Source organism: Coregonus clupeaformis, chromosome 7 (assembly GCF_020615455.1).
Source record: "Coregonus clupeaformis isolate EN_2021a chromosome 7, ASM2061545v1, whole genome shotgun sequence".
In the NCBI taxonomy this organism is placed as follows: Eukaryota; Metazoa; Chordata; class Actinopteri; order Salmoniformes; family Salmonidae; genus Coregonus; species Coregonus clupeaformis.
Genome location: NC_059198.1, coordinates 27,040,182 through 27,063,442, shown reverse-complemented (window position 1 = coordinate 27,063,442; position 23,261 = coordinate 27,040,182). Strand labels below are relative to the sequence as shown.

Sequence of the window (23,261 nt, the reverse complement as noted above, 5' to 3'; positions counted from 1 at the left end):
TGAAACGTGGCTGGGTCTTTCAGCATGACAATGATCCCAAACACACCGCCCGGGCAACGAAGGAGTGGCTTCGTAAGAAGCATTTCAAGGTCCTGGAGTGGCCTAGCTAGTCTCCAGATCTCAACCCCATAGAAAATCTTTGGAGGGAGTTGAAAGTCCGTGTTGCCCAGCGACAGCCCCAAAACATCACTACTCTAGAGGAGATCTGCATGGAGGAATGGGCCAAAATACCAGCAACAGTGTGTGAAAACCTTGTGAAGACTTACATAAAACGTTTTACCTGTGTCATTGCCAACAAAGGGTATATAACAAAGTATTGAGAAACTTTTGTTATTGACCAAAAACTTATTTTCCACCATAATTTGCAAATAAATTCATAAAAAATCCTACAATGTGATTCTCTGGATTTTTTTTCCTCATTTTGTCTGTCATAGTTGACGTGTACCTATGATGAAAATTACAGGCCTCTCTCATCTTTTTAAGTGGGAGAACATGCACAATTGGTGGCTGACTAAATACTTTTTTCCCCCACTGTATATCCATCCTGCCCTTCGAAAGTATTTGAAAGCCAAGTTAACAAACAGATCACCGACGATTTCGAATCCCACCGTACCTTCTCCGCTGTGCAATCTGGTTTTCGAGCTGGTCATGGGTGCACCTCAGCCACGCTCAAGGTCCTAAACAATATAATAACCGCGATCGATAAAAGACAGTACTGTGCAGCCGTCTTCATCGACCTGGCCAAGGCTTTTGACTCTGTCAACCACTGCATTCTTATTGGCAGACTAAATAGCCTTGGTTTCTCAAATGACTGCCTCGCCTGGTTCACCAACTACTTCTCAGATAGAGTTCAATGTGTCAAATCGGAGGGCCTGTTGTCTGGACCACTGGCAGTCTCTATGGGGGTGCCACAGGGTTCAATTCTCGGGCCGACTCTATTCTCTGTGTATATCAATGATGTCGCTCTTGCTGCTGGTGACTCTCAGATCCACCTCTACGCAGACGACACCATTTTGTATACATCTGGCCCTTCATTGGACACTGTGTTAACAAACCTCCAAACGAGCTTCAATGCCATACAACACTCCTTCCGTGGCCTCCAACTGCTATTAACGCTAGTAAAACTAAATGCATGCTCTTCAATCGAACGCTGCTTGCACCAGCCCACCCGACTAGAATCACTACTCTCGGCGGGTCTGACTTAGAATACGTGGACAACTACAAATACCTAGGGGTCTGGTTAGACCGTAAACTCTCCTTCCAGACTCACATTAAGCATCTCCAATCCAAAGTTAAACCTAGAATTGGCTTCCTATTTCGCAACAAAGCCTCCTTCACTCATGCTGCTAAACATGCCCTCGTAAAATTGACTATCCTACCATTCCTTGACTTCGGCGATGTCATTTACAAAATAGCCTCCAACACTCTACTCAGCAAATTGGATGTAGTCTATCACAGTGCCATCCGTTTTGTCACCAAAGCCCCATATACTACCCACCATTGTGACCTGTACACTCTCGTTGGCTGGCCCTCACTACATATTCGTTGCCAAACCCACTGGATCCAGGTCATCTATAAATCACTTCTAGGCAAATCCCTGCCTTATCTTAGCTCATTGGTCACCATAGCAACACCCACCCGTAGTATGCATTCCAGCAGGTATATCTCACTGTTCATCCCCAAAGCCAACACCTCCTTTGGTCGCCATTCCTTCCAGTTCTCTGCTGCAAATGACTGGAACGAACTGCAAAAATCTCTGAAGCTGGAGATACTTATCTCCCTCACTAACTTTAAGCATCAGTTGTCAGAGCAGCTTACCGATCACTGCACCTGTACACAGCCCATCTGTAATTAGCCCACCAAACTACCTCATCCCCATATTGTTATTTACATTGTTATTTATTTTGCTCATTTGCACCCCAGTATCTCTATTTGCACATCATCTTCTGCACATCTATCACTCCAGTGTTAATACTAAATAGTAATTATTTTGCACTATGGCCTATTTATTGCCTTACCTCCATAACTTACTACATTTGCACACACTGTATATAGATTTTCTATTGTGTTATTGACTGTACGTTTTGTTTATTCCATATGTAACTCTGTGTTGTTGTTGTTTTTATCGCACTGCTTTGCTTTATCTTGGCCAGGTCGCAGTTGTAAATGAGAACTTGTTCTCAACTGGCTTACCTGGTTAAATAAAGGTGAAATATTTAAAAAAATTTAAACATTCCTTCCTGCAGCAACAAACCTGAGGGGAATAGTCTGTCAATAACGTCTGTGTGTCTGGGGAACTTATGGTAGCCTAAGACCCGTGTAAACAGACAGTGGATAGGTGTGAATGCATCCCATCTTAGTGGTGAATAAGAACCATCTCACCGCACTACCCTTAAGGTCCATGGGAGTTGCTGTATTCCCTTGAGTAATAGCGTAATATGAAGCTCAACAAAGACTCAAAGCCACCCTACCATGTCTGCCATATAACGTTATTCTACATTGTATTTTTTTCTCTGAGTGGGTGAACTCCTGGACTCCTGCCACTTGCTAATTTCAAAGCCCCAGTCGCCATGGTGATGGAGGCACATTCACTGGCACAGCTGAACACCTTGGGAATACCCCCCTCTCCCCCCCCTTTCTTCCCCTACCCTCCTTTCTCCTTCCCCAGACTAGAGGAGTGTTCTGGAATGAGTCATGTGGCAGAGCACCAGGAGCAAGAATACAGGTCTGACACCTCCACCCCACCCCCATGCCCCCCACCTGTCTCCTAGCCCAGACCCCCTGTCTCATTATGCAGAGAGAGGACAGAGGCGCTGTCCACATGGCCCCCTCTCAGTCACACGCCTTTATTAACGCTGCCTGTCACATCACAGCGGGTGCGTGGCAGTCTGGTGGCAGCCGACACAGTGCCCACTGATCTCCCCATGCATTGCATTCCACGCCTCTGTCTGAGACAGTGTCTCCAGGGAGCAGGAGGTAGTGGGTGGTAACACCCCTGATTACTTGTGGTCAGGGTACGTTTAGTGCGGGACGGGGATGACAGAGGAATGATGATGTCTGTCTGTCTTTACAATGGAAGCTTGACAGGATCCCCAAAGAGCTAAAATACCTAATTTCTGTAGACATCTAATTAAGGAGCATGAAAAACATTCCTTCAATACAGTGACATAATCCAAGGAACAGATATTTTATTTTGGCTGGAAAATGGTAGTCTTGTAACGTGTCACCCCCATTAAATAGGTACATTCATATCTGACAGCTAGCCTGACATTTTTGTGAAGCAGCATGAAGGCATGCCAAGCTTGTCTGCTTAGTACCAGGTTGGTTACAGCATGAGTCATATGGTGATTAAAGAGGTTATTTGAGTCTATCAACATTTAAGACTATGTATCCAAAACAAGACTTTGGTTCAATATTCAGTGTGCCACCAGCACCTTTTCGCTTTTAACCTTTGTAAGTGTATTTTCTGACGTCTGGATTCTCTTTAAAGGTTTGTATGATTAAGAAAAACCCACAATTACAAATGATAGGGGTCTGTGTGAGTCAGTCAATCTCTTTCTCTCTCCCTCTCTCTACTTCTCTCTGTCTCCCTCCTCCCTTTCTCTATCTCTCTCTCTCACACACACGCACGCACACACACACACACACACACACACACACACACACACAACAATTGTATGTTGCTAGGAAACAGCTTCTTCCAATACAGTTTATTATTAAATATTATTTTGAATATTTATTCAAAAGCTTTTCTCATGTTTTGCTGTCTAAAAGGTGAATTATGAGATGAAACAAGCAAATAGACATGCAGACTCAGAGGAACATATACAGACGAATACAGAGGAATACCTCATGTGTTTGGGTATATGCTGAAACAATAATTAAAATACTTAAAATACATACAAAATAAATGTTCTCTCTTACATTTAATCTTACATAGCCTGTGTCCCCATATGAATAGACATCATGAGGGTTATGAGGATGCAGTTTCAAAGATTCAGGAAGTATTTCCCAAAACACCACATAGAGAGAATGTTTGCTAGGTGTGAGTGTTCTGGTCTTTTCTGCATTCTTTAATATTCATGATAATGAATTAGGAAATAAAATGTTTTGACAATTAAAATCCCTCTAATGGTGTTACAAATCAATGAGCTTGGAATAATTTGGTAATAACACCTATATGTGATGTCTCTTTATGACTAACATATAATGACCTCCCTCCATCCATGGATGAGATCCATGGATGGAGAATGTCACATTTTCAGTGCAAAACAAAGGGTCAGATTGATGTTATACTGATCCAATTTATCTCCCATAGCTGGGTTGATATAGGGGAGACCGGGGTTGATTGTCACACTTATTTTCTACTATTGTGTGTATTTCTCAGCACCAGTACTCTTAAGGTGTCAGCATGCATCGGTCGAACAATTTACATGAAAACGAGTCGTCTCTCGTTGAATGAAAACACTTAATTGAAGAATCCCTACTGTTGACCAATCGCCGACAAAGGGGCGTAGACTTCGGCTACCGACTTCGGCTTGCCTCAAGAAACATTGCTGTGTGCACGAACAGCCCCCCAAAAAACTAGCCGAAGACCAAAACGCACAAAACGTCACAGAATGTTGTCATAATATATAAACAAACTGTTCCGAACTGTTTCAGATAGGAAGCATGCTGACGGCTTTACAAGACTTGTTTCAATATTAGGAGAAAGAACAATGGCTTGGGTTGAAATGGGGAGCATTTTTTATCTTATTCCAACATGGAGTTATAAGCCATCAAACACACTCAGCCCCATAGCGGGGTTGGATGCCACAGTATGAGGTTGGTTGTTCGCTACTAGCTAATTCCTTTTGTAACACGAAATGAAGCTATATAGGATACAGTGTCTTAGAAATAGCAAAGCCTTTCTTTGCATTAACAATATTCCTAACAAAATTAAGCATTTTATGCCGTGAGAATACCATATGACATTTTGAGTAAATTTGCGTGTGTTTGCACATGCATGTGTGGGTGTTAATCAGACAGACAGACAGACAGACCGATACAGTGCATTCGGAAAGTATTCAGACCCTTTCACTTTTTCCACATTTTGTTACGTTACAGCCTTATTCTAAAATTGATTAAATTGTTTTTTTCCCTCAATCTAAACACAATACCCCATAATGACAAAGCAAAAAAACAAAGGCCTAATTGGTGGAATGCTGCAGAGATGGTTGTCCTTCTGGAAGGTTCTCCCATCTCCACAGAGGAACTCTGGAGCTTTATCAGAGTGACCATCGGGTTCTTGGTCACCTCCCTGACCAAGGCCCTTCTCCCCCGATTGCTCAGTTTGGCCGGGCGGCCAGCTCTAGGAAGAGTCTTGGTGGTTCCAAACTTCTTCCATTTAAGAATTGATGAAGGCCACTGTGTTCTTGGGGACCTTCAATCCTGCAGAAATGTTTTGGTACCCTTCCCCAGATCTGTGTCTCGACACAATCCTGTCTCGGAGCACTACGGACAATTCCTTCGACCTCATGGCTTGGTTTTGTAAATGCACTATCATCAAGGATGACACAAAAAAGTTTGAAAACGTATTTCCATTGTGGTCCTCTTAAATAAATTGTTCAAAAATTAACAAACAGACATAGTAGACCTAGGCTAGACATATAACACATAACAAAACAAAAGACAGGACGACATTGTCATAGCCTAGAGCATTACATACAGACATCATTTTTAGCCAGCTTTTGACATTCTTTTTAAATTACGTTATGGTCGGCATGGCTTTGAGTTGCTGTGGTAGTTTGTTCCACTCAGCAGCGCCGGTATATAAAAAGGTGTTCTTACCAGATAGACTCTTACATGTAAAAACAGGTTAAGATTCTAGTTACCACATGGCTTGACCTAGAAACCTTTACAAATAAAGTACCAAAATATACACGTTTTGATTTTACCTATGAAAAACACATGAATTCCCCTCACCTCAATGTTTCATTATGCTGACATAAATTGACCAGGTGGATGAGTTATTTTTTTAAATTCACACATTACCCTTAAAAACATTAGATTGGGAGTAATTAGCACTGTGACAACCATCCCACGGGGGGCCAGTATGAAAAAATGTATGCACTCACTAATTGTAAGTCGCTCTGAATAAGAGCGTCTGCTAAATGACTAAAATGTCAATTGGGGGAAAAAATTATACAAACAACTCCTGAGACAACCCACCCCTGAGACAACCCACCCCTGAGACAACCCACCCCTGAAACAACCCACCCCTGAGACAACCCACCCCTGAGACAACCCACCCCTGAGACAACCCACCCCAATCTCCCCTACCCTATCAATAGTGTTGGTTCGCTGTAGTTCCTCAAGTCTTTTACAGAGCCAGTGTTAAATAATAATAATTACAAAAGGTTCTGCTCAGAGCATCGCAGGTGTTTTTCTCCCTCGCAAATAAAATAGGCGCCGTCATTAACAATCTAGCTGGTCATATTTTAGGAGCAGGCTGTAACAAACAGACATTGTTGGGTTGCTATAGAAACCTCAAGGTTTACATGCCCATTGCTATTGGCTTTGACATTCAGCTGAAGAGCAATCAAAACAGAAGACTCGCTCCAAAGGATGAATGGAAAAACTATTGATTTATTCACCTGTGCCTGTCGATTCTGCTGTGGCCTATTCATCTGCCAATATTCTTAGGATGACAGCTCATCACAACCTTCTCAGTTTGGGGTTAATCAATCAAATAAATGTGTTAATCAATAACATAAGAACATTCTGTTGACACATATTGGATTCATTTGGTTAGTTTATTTTCGATAAAAGTTATGAAAAGTTCTAGATTTACATATTAAAGATAAATGATAGACCATTTAAGTATTTCGAAGTGTTGTTCGCCCAAAAGCAATGTTCCCCGTTCACTGAGTGTCTGACTGTGCATGTAGCTATTGGTACTTTGGGATGGTTCATGTCTCCTTGGGGAAGACCAGACTGATCGAGGCATTTTAGAAACAGGTCCCATCTCTGGAGTAGAGGCGAGGGACACATTAAACATATTGGGCTTGTCCAGAATATTTATGGTCCACAGCACCAGACTAGGCCTTCTTCTCAGAGACTGCCAGAGGAACCTTTCCTTCATCCAGTCTGAATGTGCCTGTGTGTAGCTGTATCTGTCAGACTGACTTTCTCCCTAGCTAACCATCGATGCCCCTCTCTCCGCTCAAGCCATACCAGAGACTGACTGCCTTTTCAAACTGCCTTTGAAGCTGACTAGAGACACCTTTTGCTTTCCATTTTTTATAATTAGTTGCTTTGCAAGCGCTTTGAGATTCTATGTTGTAATGAAACACACTATATTATTATTATTATTACCGGAGTGAGTGGTAGTGAGTGAGTGAGTGAGTGAGTGAGTGAGTGAGTGAGTGAGTGAGTGAATATGCGTGTTTACATGCATGTGTGCACCGGAATGTGTGTGATTATAACTGCTGTTGATTCTGTGTGCCACTGAGACTCACCCGTGAGGTAGCTGGTCAGGGCAGTGTGTGAGACTCACCCGTGAGGTAGCTGGTCAGGGCAGTGTGTGACACTCACCCGTGAGGTAGCTGGTCAGGGCAGTGTGTGACACTCACCCATGAGGTAGCTGGTCAGGGCAGTGTGTGAGACTCACCCGTGAGGTAGCTGGTCAGGGCAGTGTGTGACACTCACCCGTGAGGTAGCTGGTCAGGGCAGTGTGTGACACTCACCCGTGAGGTAGCTGGTCAGGGCAGTGTGTGAGACTCACCCGTGAGGTAGCTGGTCAGGGCAGTGTGTGAGACTCACCCGTGAGGTAGCTGGTCAGGGCAGTGTGTGACGGGGATGCAGCTGGCTGCTGAGGCTGCTGGCTCCTTCCTCCCCCTCAGAGACTGGCTCCTCTGCACCTGCCTCAGCACACTGCTCTTCAGGTCCAGCAACGCCGTCATGCTCATTCACTACCTGGGGTCACAAGGAGAATAATTCACATGAACATGAGCCTAACAACATTATGGAACTAAAACAAGTGTCAGGTAGTACAACAATGTTCAGTAAATGTCGGGAAATACTTATCCCAGTGTTTATTTGAACTATAGTTGGATATACAGTATCTACCACAGATGTGATATATCCACTTGAGGAGCTTCCCTTTGGCTACATATACACAGGGCTAATCACAGTAATCACCCCCTCTTAACTCAATTATACTCAGCCATGGCAGAAGGTACGTGCTATTTCTGTCCAAGGCTGACTGATATCGTATGCTGGTCGATTCATCATAGATTTGCTGGTTGGCCACTGTTGTGACAAGCCTACCTGCAATAACTCTCATTAAAGCAACACTCTCTCAAATCCTATTCCACCGACCCCCATCTACTGTAGCAGAGAGAAGTGCTGCTAAGATAGAAGTATCATCATCACAGACGTTTAATTCATTTCTGACCTTGTTCTTAAGGGTTCTAGTTAAACTGTGATCAGATGAGAGATTTCTAAAGAACAAGGCCATCGTTAGGTTCCACCTCAGTGAGAATGAGTCACTCTCCAGCCTCCGCCAGCTTGTATGGTGGCTGACACCAGTAGAGGCAGCAACAGCACAATGCAGAGGCAGAGAAACAAACAGAAAGGCACTAAAAGAGAAGAAATTACATGGATACAAGAGAGAGGGTTTGACTGATGGAGAAGTTGTTTCAGGGGACAGATAGGCATTATTTTCATCAGCTGACAGCAAATGTCTTTCTTTTGTCACATCTCCAAGGGAAGAGGAAGAGACAGAGTACACTGGCAGCTCTGTGTTCTGCTTTCTCTCAAACAGTGAAAGTGACACATTAAATAACACAGCTAGCTAGACAATATATTTGTAATAGGAATTAACTCAATGTAACTGGTCGAGACAGATAGTGAGCTTGCCTAGTACTTTTAGTTAGAATGTCAATAGTATCATTCATGTAGGTATTCATATGTCTATGATGCCACCAGTGAGGAAGGTTTTGGATTGCAATGCCCCTTGGATATTGGTCGAAAGAGTTACTGCCTATGAATGAAGATACCTGCTTGTGTCTCAGATCCAATACCTGTCTGCTAGGTAGGCACTTGCAGCTCTGACTGGTGACAGATAGCAAAGTGTCACAGTCAGGGAGAAGCCTTCTCCCAGATGAGCAGCTAATTTCAATTAGACGTGGCTGGCCTCCCAACTGGATGTCACTCTGTCTCAGTCATCAAGTCCCAGTGACAAAAACGAGTCAAAGTTGTCACCATACACAGGGCGCCAGCTGCCAAGGAAACACTCACAGCCAAGTGAATGCAAGTCTCTCTCTCTCTCTTCCTCTCTCTTTCTCTCTCTCTTCCTCTCTCTCTTCCTCTCTCTCTTCCTCTCTCTTTCCTCACCACAGGTGCCCAAACCTTGCCAGGGACTGATGGTGTTGCTCACCAGTGTATTTCTACTGTGAGAAGCCAGCGAGCCCCGGCAGCGAAAGGATCCTTGCTGTTAGGGGATGGAGGGGTCTCTATGGTAACGGCAGAGGGAGAGAAAGGGGTTGGTAAATCCAGGTAGACAGAATTATATCAAGGCAGGCTGCATAAATAACCACTTGATGTTATTATATCAGTCTTCCCCTGGCCAGGCTAGCTTAACACACCACAGCACGAATGAGGCAAATGTGGGTCCTGATCCCACCTGGATTCTCATCTCCTCAGCTCCATACGCTCCGTATTCAGGGAGGACTGCAAATGCCCCATCATCAGACTCCCAGGGGGACAGAATTACACACTTCTTTTCAAAGTCAATTGGGATGGAGATTGATTTATGACTCATTTAAAATCTCCAATTCAGTCGGTGGGGACTCATCCTGCCGCTGATATCATTTTCATCCTTATAGATTGGTTAACCTACTGGTATCTATCAAATGACATCAGCCAGCCTAGACTGCTGCTGTAAAATGTATATATCAGTGTGACCCTGGAGTCCCGCAGCACAGCTTTCCTTGATCTCATTTCTTCAGGATTGAGTGAACAGATTCTGACATGATATCATATCCAAAATAGAGGGCAGGCATTTTTAGAAAGAAGAACAAATGTAATTTGAATGCCATTGTTATCAATTAGTCCACAAGTGTTATCTATTTAGCCATGTTCGGTGACGGTCCTGCCAATCCCTCAGAATACAGATGGTTTAAATGATCTTCTTTGGTCCTATGGGAGGTCTACTTGATTATGTGGACTGTACTGTATATGGCCTACTGTGTGTGTGTGTGTGTGTGTGTGTGTGCCTGCGTTTGCGTGTGACTTACAATCTCTTCATTTCTCTAATCCAATTGTATTTTCCGCAGTTGTCGTTTTTCAATATTATTGTGGCTTTGGGACATACACTGGAAGTGATTCATTATATTATTCATTATATTATGTATGTTCAGGATGCTCTAAAAACCACTGAAATGTCAAGAATCCTTTTCATTAATGACTGGCAATCAAATGGACAAAGATATCCACATGTTGACCTTCAGCTTTGTCAAAATGTAATTACATCGTTCCTTGAGGGAAACGTAATACTATTCAAAGACAAACAAAAACAACATAATTATGGAACAAACCCGATTAACAACTATCTATTTGCTTGATGAATCCTTTGTGTGTGGGCCAAATGAGGTGGTCACTCAGGCCCACAGACTGAAACATCTGTGAATGGCTCATCTACAGATAATCAGGGAGGAAAGGACCTTATTGATTTGACAAGGACTCACTTATATCCACCACACACATAACAGCCATACTAAAGGCCTGGGCATTGTGACATGGCAGACAGAACGTGCTGCGCTGGGAGCTCCACAACAAGCCTTTAAGGCTCTTGTTGAACATGGAGAGAAAGTTCCTCACATGGAATGGGGAGACATAGCTACAGTATCATTGGGATCTGTGTGCATGTCTAGATACAGTTGGGAGAACAAGTATTTGATACACTGCCGATTTAGCAGGTTTTCCTACTTACAAAGCATGTAGAGGTCTGTAATTTTTATCATAGGTACACTTCAACTGTGAGAGACGGAATCTAAAACAAAAATCCAGAAAATCACATTGTATGATTTTTAAGTAATTCATTTGCATTTTATTGCATGACACAAGTATTTGATCACCTACCAACCAGTAAGAATTCCGGCTCTCACAGACCTGTTAGTTTTTCTTTCAGAAGCCCTCCTGTTCTCCACTCAACACTGCACCTGTTTGAACTCGTTACCTGTATAAAAGACACCTGTCCACACACTCAATCAAACAGACTCCAACCTCTCCACAATGGCCAAGACCAGAGAGCTGTGTAAGGACATCAGGGATACAATTGTAGACCTGCACAAGGCTGGGATGGGCTACAGGACAATAGGCAAGCAGCTTGGTGAGAAGGCAACAACTGTTGGCGCAATTATTAGAAAATGGAAGAAGTTCAAGATGACGGTCAATCAACCTCGGTCTGGGGCTCCATGCAAGATCTCACCTCGTGGGGCATCAATGATCATGAGGAAGGTGAGGGATCAGCCCAGAACTACACGGCAGGACCTGGTCAATGACATGAAGAGAGCTGGGACCACAGTCTCAATGAAAACCATTAGTAACACACTACGCCGTCATGGATTAAAATCCTGCAGCGCACGCAAGGTCCCCCTGCTCAAGCCAGCGCATGTCCAGGCCCGTCTGAAGTTTGCCAATGACCATCTGGATGATCCAGAGGAGGAATGGGAGAAGGTAATGTGGTCTGATGAGACAAAAATAGAGCTTTTTGGTCTAAACTCCACTCGCCGTGTTTGGAGGAAGAAGAAGGATGAGTACAACCCCAAGAACACCATCCCAACCGTGAAGCATGGAGGTGGAAACATCATTCTTTGGGGATGCTTTTCTGCAAAGGGGACAGGACGACTGCACCGTATTGAGGGGAGGATGGATGGGGCCATGTATTGCGAGATCTTGGCCAACAACCTCCTTCCCTCAGTAAGAGCATTGAAGATGGGTCATGGCTGGGTCTTCCAGCATGACAACGACCCGAAACACACAGCCAGGGCAACTAAGGAGTGGCTCCGTAAGAAGCATCTTAAGGTCCTGGAGTGGCCTAGCCAGTCTCCAGACCTGAACCCAATAGAAAATCTTTGGAGGGAGCTGAAAGTCCGTATTGCCCAGCGACAGCCCCGAAACCTGAAGGATCTGGAGAAGGTCTGTATGGAGGAGTGGGCCAAAATCCCTGCTGCAGTGTGTGCAAACCTGGTCAAGACCTACAGGAAACATATGATCTCTGTAAATGCAAACAAAGGTTTCTGTACCAAATATTAAGTTCTGCTTTTCTGATGTATCAAATACTTATGTCATGCAATAAAATGCAAATGAATTACTTAAAAATCATACAATGTGATTTTCTGGATTTTTGTTTTAGATTCCGTCTCTCACAGTTGAAGTGTACCTATGACAGACCTCTACATGCGTTGTAAGTAGGAAAACCTGCAAAATCGGCAGTGTATCAAATACTTGTTCTCCCCGCTGTAGATAAGGGCTCTGATCCCCTCCAGGCTTTGACAGAACCACCGGAGGACAATCAGAGGTTCCACAGTAGCAGCTTATTCTCAGCAGCCCCTGCACAGCCATTGAGACAATCTGTTAGGGTGATCCGCGGGCGCTCAATTCAGGATTGACATGAGACTGACAGTTTGCATCTGAGATCGATAGGCAGTGAACATTCGGCGGTGTTGGTGGGAGCTGTTATACAGCTTGGGTAAAGTCTTTCTGTGCTAGTTAGGCTATACAAAGCCACAACCTGGCAACACAGCAGAAATTACTTAGAGAGCCACATGATCAAGGGCATAATGCAGGGAGCAACAATGCTCTATTCAATGAGAATTCACTACTATAACTATTCTCTGAATTCACTAGGTACATGCAGTGCATTACATGATATGCAAAACAATACAGACTGGTTATGTTATGCTACTCAACTCAATTCTCAATACAGATACAACCTCAAACACAACACAATATCAACAATGGTGACTTTGACAGGATATTCATTATTATATGAAAGGTTGCATGATGGTGAAGGTAAATGCTTATGAGCTCGATCCTTTACAAGACCATGATCCTTTGTGAAGTGAAAAATGAATGATTCACAGTGTGTTCATCTTTCTTTATATAAAAGGACCAGGGAACCCTTCAACCAACATAATATGCCCTGGAGCCTTAGAATCATAGTCATAATTAGACCTATTATAAGGGCCAAATTGACATACAGACACATCAAAATGAAGTTACCGTCTCACTCAACCTTTTCACAAGTTGCTCTTTGGATGTCTAAGGAGAGAGAGAGGAGTGTGGGGAATAGACAGGGTTAGCCAGAGTTTTTATAGCACCAGTAGTGTTCAGAGAGCAACCCAAAGGGCTAGACTCTAGAATCAAGTAGTCTCTAACCTGCCACAGGAACCTTTCTCAAAGCTCTGAGGGAAAAAACTGTACCACACAGATAGATTTAAACTGTCAATCAACAAGAGAATGGAATTTATATAGCCATAGATGTGGAAACAATCACTCAAGTGACTGTCGTGCTTAGAAAGATATCTCTGCGACAGCGATTTCTAATCAACCGTGTTTTTCATATCTCAAACTGAAGTGACAGTTACAGAACCAAACAATCAATCAATCACATATCACAATACATTAGGCATAACCCAACAATAACAGCACTATCGAACTGTGTGCTAATGTTACTCTCAATGCAGCACTGTAAACGCAGTGTGCAGACATAACATGACTATACTGCAATTGTTCTCTTTGTATAAGATTGAGAGACTTATTTTCTCAAGAGAACTCAAGGGGACTTTAAGAATTATGTGAAACAAAAGGGTAAAAGATCAACGAATTCAGCATGTGTTCGGAGGCACATTTTGTTAATTGATGTTGATTAGTGTAATATGATGCAGGAAAGTTACAGGCTATGAGACTACGCATGTAGGAGAGGCAAAAATCAGTGGAGGAAATAATATTTTCTTCACTGAACGCATCCACTGGGGAAATGATAATGAAATGTAATCCATTATTAAAACTCTATGTGATTACTCTGTAGGTGCAGTGGAAATATAACAACACCTGTCTGAGTTATTGGTCTCCTTAAGATACTTAACGAGCTCCTTCTAAGTGGACACTCTTGTTTTTGTTTACCTCTAAAGTGCTTCATTAAAAATGGAAATCATATTCCTGCAATCTGCATAACAGTCATTCACCTCTCTGGTACATGCAAATAACCCTGTCCTCTGAGTGCAGAGTGTATTGGCACAAAGACCAGACTGATTATGTATCAACCCTCTTCATTGAAATTCACAAATGAGGGTCAATATCGCACAATTATTGGAGAGAGAACATCAGTACTTTCAGAAGTATTGTTAAAAGTTAAAAGGGAGGTTACCAGGAGTGATTGATATAATGAACACAACAACCATCCCTACATCAGGTTAGTCAGTTTCCAAGACAACTGCATGCTATATACATAAGAAAGGTTCCCTTGGTGAATACATCTCTTATGCAGAAAACTATGCTTCATGACAATTTAGCAGGACTGGTTGATTGGGGGAAAAGTAGGCTCTACAAAGCATTTTGATTGTACAGTAATGGAGATTTGTTGAGAACACCATAAGTGTAACTATGCAGTTATTATCAATTCATACATCTAGCCTTTATGTGAAAATAATAAGTGATAGACATACTTGAGTAGTTTTAAAAAAAAGGTGTGTCTGTTTCTTTAATTATTTCTATATGCCAAATAAGAGTTTAAGTTCAGCAAGTTTGGGTTGCCTTGAACAATGCAGGGAACTGGTTGCAGTTTTTCAAAACGTATCATTGACATGAACAACTAAGATGGAATAATAGGATGAAATCTTTGGAAGATCACATGCAGAGTGCATGTTAGAGAACACAAGATCCTCTGAAAGATAGGCGACCAATTATAGCCTACAACTAAATGACTGAATAATATATTCGTGCGTACCATTAGCCAACATCTTGTTGAGGAAATTAAATCACCTGTTCCTACTTTTTTCTGGTCAATAATCAACCAACAGATCAACCAAAACCCTCATGAATAACTAGGGTTTCGGCATATTTGAAATATTTATTCATTCTAAAACCGAAATTAATATTTCTGTATTCTAAGGGGATGGATAAACAACTTTTTCTTAGAATAAGAAACTTAAAGGGGGACTAGCAGATAAGTGACAACAACGACAGTCATAGACATACGTTTTACCATGGCATAAAATATGTATCTGTCAACTTATTAAAATATTCGTTGATTATGCACGCAAGTTGGTTACAATTCAAATCAACAGGTATGAAAGCAATGAAATGTCCCCTCCAAAATGTTCACATATTGAAACAGCAGACAATCAATAATGCAAAGTGCTCTTTTCACCTTTAAAACAGACATGGAATAGAGATGGTATATGTGCAACTAAATAAAGTTGAAATGCTGTAGATAAAGAAAAATAATGCTCACCTGTAGCTTTCTCATTCACAGTTGCGATGTGCGTATGTTTTTGCTCGCGTCTCTGAGTTCCTGTTTTAGCACAACAAAATAGACGGAAAATACGTGTTTGTCTCTTTAAGATAGGAGATAGTCATCGGTCGCAATAAACGATTAATTTTTTATTTGATCACAGACAAACGCTCTCATTTTCCCCGGAGATGTTTTCTTCTTCACTCATGCTATACCGGTGGTCTCCATATATAGTCACAGGAAGTGCAGGCACACTTTCCCCGCCTCGGGCTGTTGCAGAGGGATGTAAGAAATCCACTCTGCGAAGAAGAGGGTAGATCCACCTGTCACATTTAGTTAGCTCTACCTGTGTGTTCTGTCATAATCATCTGTTATAGCTTCAAAATTATACAATAATTAAGGCTATTTGTGTTCAAGCAACTACACCAGCACTAACACAAGATATTGTTGTAAATTTGGTACAGGGAACAGTTGATGGAATATGTAGCCTACCTGAAGTCAAACATTATCAAGTCAACCTGTAAATCAGGGTTCCCCAACTGCCAGCCCAGGGACCGAATTTGGCCTGCAGGTGGTTTTATTATTAGACGTAAAAGACTGTAAAAACACCAGGAAATCAGCTCCAAGAGATTTTAATTTTGGAGATCTGTTCCCAAGTATTCACCATAATAGAGAGACACGTCATTGTATACAAATGTAAGCAAGGTTTGAAATGATTGTTTTAGTCAAATATGATATATGTTTGGGCTTCTTGCGGTCAATTTGCAGTCTACAAATTATTTGTAATTATGTTCCGGCCCAAACTGTCTATCGGTTGGTTCACTACTTCAATTTACAGATCATAGCATAGACCCCTGTGAATTAACCCGGTCATGTTCTTGTCCCATCGCGCACTAGCGACTCCTGTTCTTGTTCCATCGCGCACTAGCGACTCCTGTGGCAGGCCGGGCGCAGTGCACGATGACACGGTCACCAGGTGTACAGTGTTTCCTCCGATACGTTGGTGCGGCTGGCTTCCGGGTTAAGTGGGCATTATGTTAAGAAACAGTGCGGCTCGGTTGGTTTGTGTTTCGGAAGACGAGAGTAAATGCAAGCCAAGACTTCATACAGTGGTTTGCGAAAGTATTCACCCCCTTGGCATTTTTCCTATTTTGTTGCCTTACAACCTGGAATGAAAATTGATTTTTGGGGGGTTTGTGTCATTTGATTTACACAACATGCCTACCACTTTGAAGATGCAAAATATTTGTTATTGTGAAACAAACAAGAAATAAGACAAAAAATCCCCCCCCCCCAAGTCAATACTTTGTAGAGCCACATTTTGCAGCAATTACAGCTGCAAGTCTCTTGGGGTATGTCTCTATAAGCTTGGCACATCTAGCCACTGGGATTTTTGTCCATTCTTCAAGGCAAAACTGCTCCAGCTCCTTCAAGTTGGATGGGTTCCGCTGGTGTACAGCAATCTAAGTCATACCACAGATTCTCAATTGGATTGAGGTCTGGGCTTTGACTAGGCCATTCCAAGACATTTAAACGTTTACCCTTAAACCACTCAAGTGTTGCTTTAGCAGTACGCTTAGGGTCATTGTCCTGCTGGATGGTGAACCTCCGCCCAAGTCTCAAATCTCTGGAAGACTGAAACAGGTTTCCCTCAAGAACTTCCCTGTATTTAGCGCCATCCATCATTCCTTCAATTCTGACCAGTTTCCCAGTCCCTGCAGCATGATGCTGCCACCACCATGCTTCACTGTGGGGATGGTGTACTCAGGGTGATGAGAGGTGTTGGGTTTGCGCCCGACATAGCGTTTTCCTTGATGGCCAAAAAGCTCAATTTTAGTCTCATCTGACCAGAGTACCTTCTTCCATATGTTTGGGGAGTCTCCCACATGGCTTTTGGCGAACACCAAACGTGTTTGCTTATTTTTGTCTTTAAGCAATGGCTTTTTTCTGGCCACTCTTTCGTAAAGCCCAGCTCTGTGGAGTGTACTGCCTAAAGTGGTCCTATGGACAGATACTCCAATCTCCGCTGTGGAGCTTTGCAGCTCCTTCAGGGTTATCTTTGGTCTCTTTGTTATCTTTGGTCTCAGTGTTGCAAGGCACTGTATGGCAATATTGCAGCTGCCAGGTTCTGTAGGGGTCTTAGATCTGCCCAATATTAGGTTTTATCAGTGGTGTGCCCACTTAAGATATATTACTGACTGGATCACAAATGATGACTCCTCTATTGGGTTAGATATTGAGACTTCTTTTTCAAAATACCCCTTGCAGGATCTTTTATTTTTCAGAAGTTTCAAATCTGTAAAAGATAGCTGCAATAATCCCATTTCACTTAATACACTCAAAGCATGGAGATCAGTTCAACATTTTGAGGGAAGGTCCAAACTAACCTCTGCTCTTACCCCGATTCTTAACAACCCTGATTTTGTACCAGGATTGCTGGTTGTTGGCTTTAACCTTTGGCTTAATAAGGGCATAGGCAGACTAAATGATTTATTAGCTGACAATATTCTAATGTCATTTGAGCAGATGGTTGAGAAATATCGTCTCCCTAAGCAGGACTTTTTCCGCTTTCTAAACGTCAGACATATTTTGAAGAGCACCACCTTGGTTGGCAACCCTGATGCGTCTGTAAAATGTCTGAACGTTTATTTTATGATGCTTTAAGGCCCTTTTCTATTGTAGACACACAAGGGGTCAAGCGAGTGTGGGAGAATGAACTGTCTGTTACTATTGACGAGGAGATGTGGGAGGACATTTGGAGATATGCAAAAACTATATCGCACTAGAGCAATCCAATTAAGAATAATATACAGATTGCATATATCTCCGAATCGCAGACATGTTTTAACCATTCCTCCTCTCCTCAGTGTCTTAAATGTAAAACGGATACAGGCACCCTTACACATGGCTTATGGTCATGTTCCAAATTACAAAGGTACTGTTCTAATGTCCTTCAAGAAATTGAACAAATTTTAGGGGTCGACCTAGAATAGGACCCAGTTTCTTTGCTGTTAGGTCTCCCTAGTAGGCATGTTACTTCTGTGGGTAAGAGGAGGCTGTAAAACATCCTTACCTTCGCAGCGAGGAAAAACATCCTCTTACAGTGGATTACTGACATGGTCCCATCTTTTAAAGGTTGGCATAAGATACTATTTCAATGGGTTCCATTGGAATATTTGACATGTACATTACATTCTAAAACAGATCAGTTGTACAAAGTGTGGGAACCTTATTTGAATTACCAAGAACCTGATTTATCAGCTATTATGCTGCAAGGATTCTTTTAGAATGGTTGTTTACTTGTCTCATGATTATACTGTACGTTCCATGTATTGGGGCTAATTCCTTTATTTAAACCGAGCTTTAGTGTTTAATTCCCATCTGTTTGTTCATTGTTTTATTTGTATTCTTATTTTATCTTTTTGTTTTATCTCTTAAAATTGGAAGAAAACTGAAATTCCAATAAAAATACTATTACAAAAACAAACAGTGGACTAATGAAACAAATACCAAAATATAGTTGAGTGGTATTTTGGCTCTACCCTCATATGGGAAGGGCTGCTACGAAACCAAGCTTTGGCTCAGAGAAGACCATAGCTGGCTTCCTCCTTGTGAACCTATAATGCACTTGAAGGATGGCCACCAATACTGCCAACATGACTTTTAGGGTTCTGCGTTATTTGATGGTGGGCTGTATGTCATACTGTTGTGAACAGCCTGCAGGATATCAAATCCCATACTAGGCTGGTAAATGCTACACCCATCCAAGGATCTCTTTCCTAGCTTTTGACAGGTTTTCAGATCAGAAGCTTTTTCCCTTTGGATTGTGGAGGCTATTTCGCCTGCTTATTCAAATGCTGTCCAAGAGTCCCCGCAGGGGTTCTGAGTCACAGCATGGGTGTTACCACCTCCTGGGCACTGCTCAGAGGTGATCTGTTGAGGACATCTGTGCTGCAACCATCTGGGCATCCATGCACACATTGTGGGGTTTTGTAATTGGATTATTACAGACTTTTAACTAGTGTACGGGGCCCCAAGCATCTGTAAGGTCTCTCCTGTGCCTAGAGAGTGAGTATGCCTCATTATTCAGTGTGATTGTAGATCATCTTCAGCCTGAGTTAAATGTATTACATGTTATTCCCCTCAGCCAGGTAACCTAGATTTCATATTGTAATCAGACTTTTTGCAATAGGCCCACAATTACTCTTTTAGAAGTAATAAACTACAGGAGAATATTGTCAGCAAGGAAAACTTGTTTTTCTTTCACACACAACAACACATGATGGCAACTTGAGAGGGTTTCCTTCCCAGTTCCAATGAACCAGCATGGAGGAAGTGAAAGGCACCATCACCAACAAGAACTCTTAGCTTCCCTGTCAAAATCAAATCAAATTGTATTTGTCACATGCGCCGAATACAACAGGTGTAGTAGACCTTACAGTGAAATGCTTACTTACAAGCCCTTAACCAACAATGCAGTTTTAAGAAAAATAAGTAAAGAAATTATTTACTAAATAAACTGAAGTAAAAAAGAAAAGAACTGTTGAAAATGTCAGCTACTACACATCACTCTCTTCCTCTCTCTCCTTTCTCTCTTGCGCACACAAAAGCTATAAATAGGCATAGACACATTAATTACGCGGCTGCTGGGGTGAGGTGCCTCTCTATGTGCAGAAATGATTCCACACACAGCCAGTGAAACAAAAGCTCCAGTCAGGCACCATTTCATGGCACAGGGACTGACACTAACCAAATAGAACCACTTAGCCCCAGCGGAAAAGCCAAGGCGCAACAGGATCTTGTGATTAGGACGCGTTCCTTATTGGCTGTTCACATCCATTGATCTGCTGAAGGCGATTCAAGGGCACTTGTCATGCTCTTTCGAGTTTTAATTGACTTCAATTATGTGGATGGAATTATACTGCACAAAAATATAAATGCAACATGATAAGTATTGGTCCCATGTTTCATGAGCTGAAATAAAATATCCCAGACATTTTCCATAAGCACAAAAAGCTTATTTCTCTTAAATTTGGTTCACAAATTAGTTTACATCCCTGTTAGTGAGCATTTCTCATTTGCCAAGATAATCCATCCACCTGACAGGTGTGGCATATCAAGAAGCTGATTAAACAGCATGATCATTACACAGGTGCACCTTGTGCTGGGGACAATAAAAAAGGCCACTCTAAAATGTGCAGTTTGGTCACACAACACAATGCCACAGATATCTCAAGTTTTGAGGGAGCGTGCAATTGGCATGCTAACTGCAGGAATGTCCAGCAGAGCTGCCGCCAGATAATTCAATGTTCAACTGCAAACCACGTGTAATAATGCCAGCCCAGGACCTCCACATCCGGCTTCTTCACCTGCAGGATCGTCTGAGACCAGCCACCCGGAGAGCTGATGAAACTGAGGAGTATTTCTGTCTGTAATAAAGCCCTTTCGTGGGGAAAAACACATTCTGATTGGCTGGGCCTGGCTCCCCAGTGGGTGGACCTGGCTCCCAAGTTAGGCAGACTGTGGGCGGGCAATGGCATTAACAGATACACTGAGTTGGTTATTTTAATGTTTCCTCTTTAATAATGAAAATGAATGGCCTGCCCCAGTCATTGACAATTAGAGACTCAGGGTTCAGCAAGTATTAGACTGTGATTGGACTGTTGCCCATGTAAAGAGCCCCTCTAAACTTAATCGTTTGTCTGCTGCTAGGTGCCTTTCTTTCTAAGGACCTCTCAATTGTATTCTCTTAGAAAAAAAGGCACTATCTAGAACCTAAAGGGGTTTTTCAGCTGTCCCCATAGGATAACTCTTTGAAGAACCCTTTTTGGTTCCAGGTAAAACCCTTTTGGGTTCCATATAAAACTCTTTCCACAGAGGGTACTACATGGAACCCAAAAAGGGGTTCTACCTGGAACCATAAAGGGTTTCTCCTATAGGGACAGCCAAATAACCCTTTTGGAACACTTTTTTCTAAGAGTGTACCTGTACCGGAATACTTGTTGCAGCACTTGGTCTCCTGGGCTCCCAGAGAGTAGGAAATTAGAAATGAAAGCACAGCTTTGAAAGAGGATGCAACAGTCCAGTCAATGGGTCCTCATAGGCCTTTAAAGTTGCAGCTAGATGGAGCACCTGTACTCCCTCCTCCACCTACTCGTCAAGGAGAGGTTACGACTCTCTTCCATTTACTGATTAACCTAGTATAGGATTCCCTCGCCTGCCTAGTCCCACATCCCAGTTACCAGGTTTCGAAAAGTAATAAGCATGGTTGAATGAATCCGCAATTAAGTTTGTTGTACTGTGAATGTTGTTCAAAATCGTGGATTGGGCAGACATTCTATGTATATACTGTACCTACCCAGAAGGCTCCTAGGTGTGATTAAATATTATAGAGTTACTATTCCCTCCCTCTGGTTTATTCCATGTTTTATCTGGTTTGTCTTCCATTGTGTCAGCTATCCTAACTCTAAATCTGCAGAAGGGAACAAATGATTTTCCTTGTTTTGTGCTTAGTGATATGACACAGGGTGACCCTCTGGCCGCGCCGTTTCCATGGCCACATCATTAGTGCACCGCCCCAGCTGGCTGGAACTGTTTGAAGTGGCAGTGGCACAGCATATTTAAAATAACAAGCCCCCTAGTTTAGGGAGTAAGGAGGGGAAAAGCACTTTGGGCAAAAAATGATGACACCCCATAAAGCCACCCTGCAGATAGTCATTAATGCTCTTGCATTTCACCCAGTTTTTTGTTCTCACCCTGAAATTATTTTCAGTTGTGCTATTTAAGCTGATCCACATCCCGTTTTTTTTTTTATGTAGAGTTGTCATACAGCGAACATTGACTTAACACTGACTAAATCAATAGCTATCCACAACAAACCACCTTGTCACTGAGGTGTAATCAAGGTTTGTATCATGCTTATTAGTGAGTATGACACAAAGGAGATTTTCTGAAAGTGATTGCCGTAGTGGATGAAGTAAGCTGATTAGAAATCTGATTTACAGAATTATGCCACTTCAAAACAAGGAACACCTTATGGAATCGGCTTGGTTCATCAACACAGCGACACTCATTTTGGTTATCTATTTTTTAATGTATAAAATAAGAGTAGCAATTCTAGGCGCATCAGAGGAAACTAAGTAATATATGGGACAAAAAAACCTCACGTCATCTATCAATGACAAAAATGAGTCACTTCAAATCACACAGCCTGATAAACACGTTGGTAATGTAATATCAACTGATGTGTTCCTGAGCAAACCTGCCATAAAACAGGATGTATAGCTGGAGTGTGCATGATGGTGAATGCGCTAATGATGAAATTTGCATCACAAAACCTGAAATTTGCATGATGTGTTAATTACTAGCTGTAACCAGAAGGTGAAACGCAATCATAAGGGCCCATGGGGTTAGAGTAGAGTGAAGAGGATTCCCTCTTTGAAAGGTGTGACATGCCCTTGTTACATTGCTTAAAGGGATAAGAGCGAGATTTTGGCTATTTTGCCTTTTCCTACCTGCCCAGTCAGATGAAAACATGGATAACATTTCTATGTCTTAATAGCCAAAATCTCATACTATCCCTTTAGAGCAGGGATCATCAACTAGATTCAGCGCGGGAACGATTTTTCCTTGAGCGGATGGTCAAGGCCCCGTGTAGCTCAGTTGGTAGAGCATGGCGCTTGCAACGCCAGGGTTGTGGGTTCGTTTCCCACGGGGGGGCAAGTATGAAAAAATGTATGCACTCACTAACTGTAAGTCA

General features: G+C 42.3%; 1 protein-coding gene across 3 annotated transcripts in view; it reads right to left on the bottom strand.

Moving 5' to 3' along the window:
- Positions 1-15,740, bottom strand: part of LOC121569116 (BAI1-associated protein 3) — a 36,964-nt gene extending 21,224 nt beyond the window's left edge. Inside the window, exons 1-4 of one of the 3 annotated variants that reach the window (XM_041879769.2) lie at positions 15,503-15,740; positions 13,270-13,308; positions 9,422-9,497; positions 7,804-7,956 (exon numbers count right to left, since the gene is read on the bottom strand). In XM_041879769.2, coding sequence (XP_041735703.1) covers positions 7,804-7,949 — 146 coding nt within the window. In that variant the 5' untranslated portion in view covers positions 7,950-7,956; positions 9,422-9,497; positions 13,270-13,308; positions 15,503-15,740. The remainder of the gene's footprint in view (positions 1-7,803; positions 7,957-9,421; positions 9,498-13,269; positions 13,309-15,502) is intronic. The other 2 variants (XM_041879770.2, XM_041879768.2) reach the window with 2 other exon arrangements.
- Positions 15,741-23,261: the final 7,521 nt, after the last annotated feature.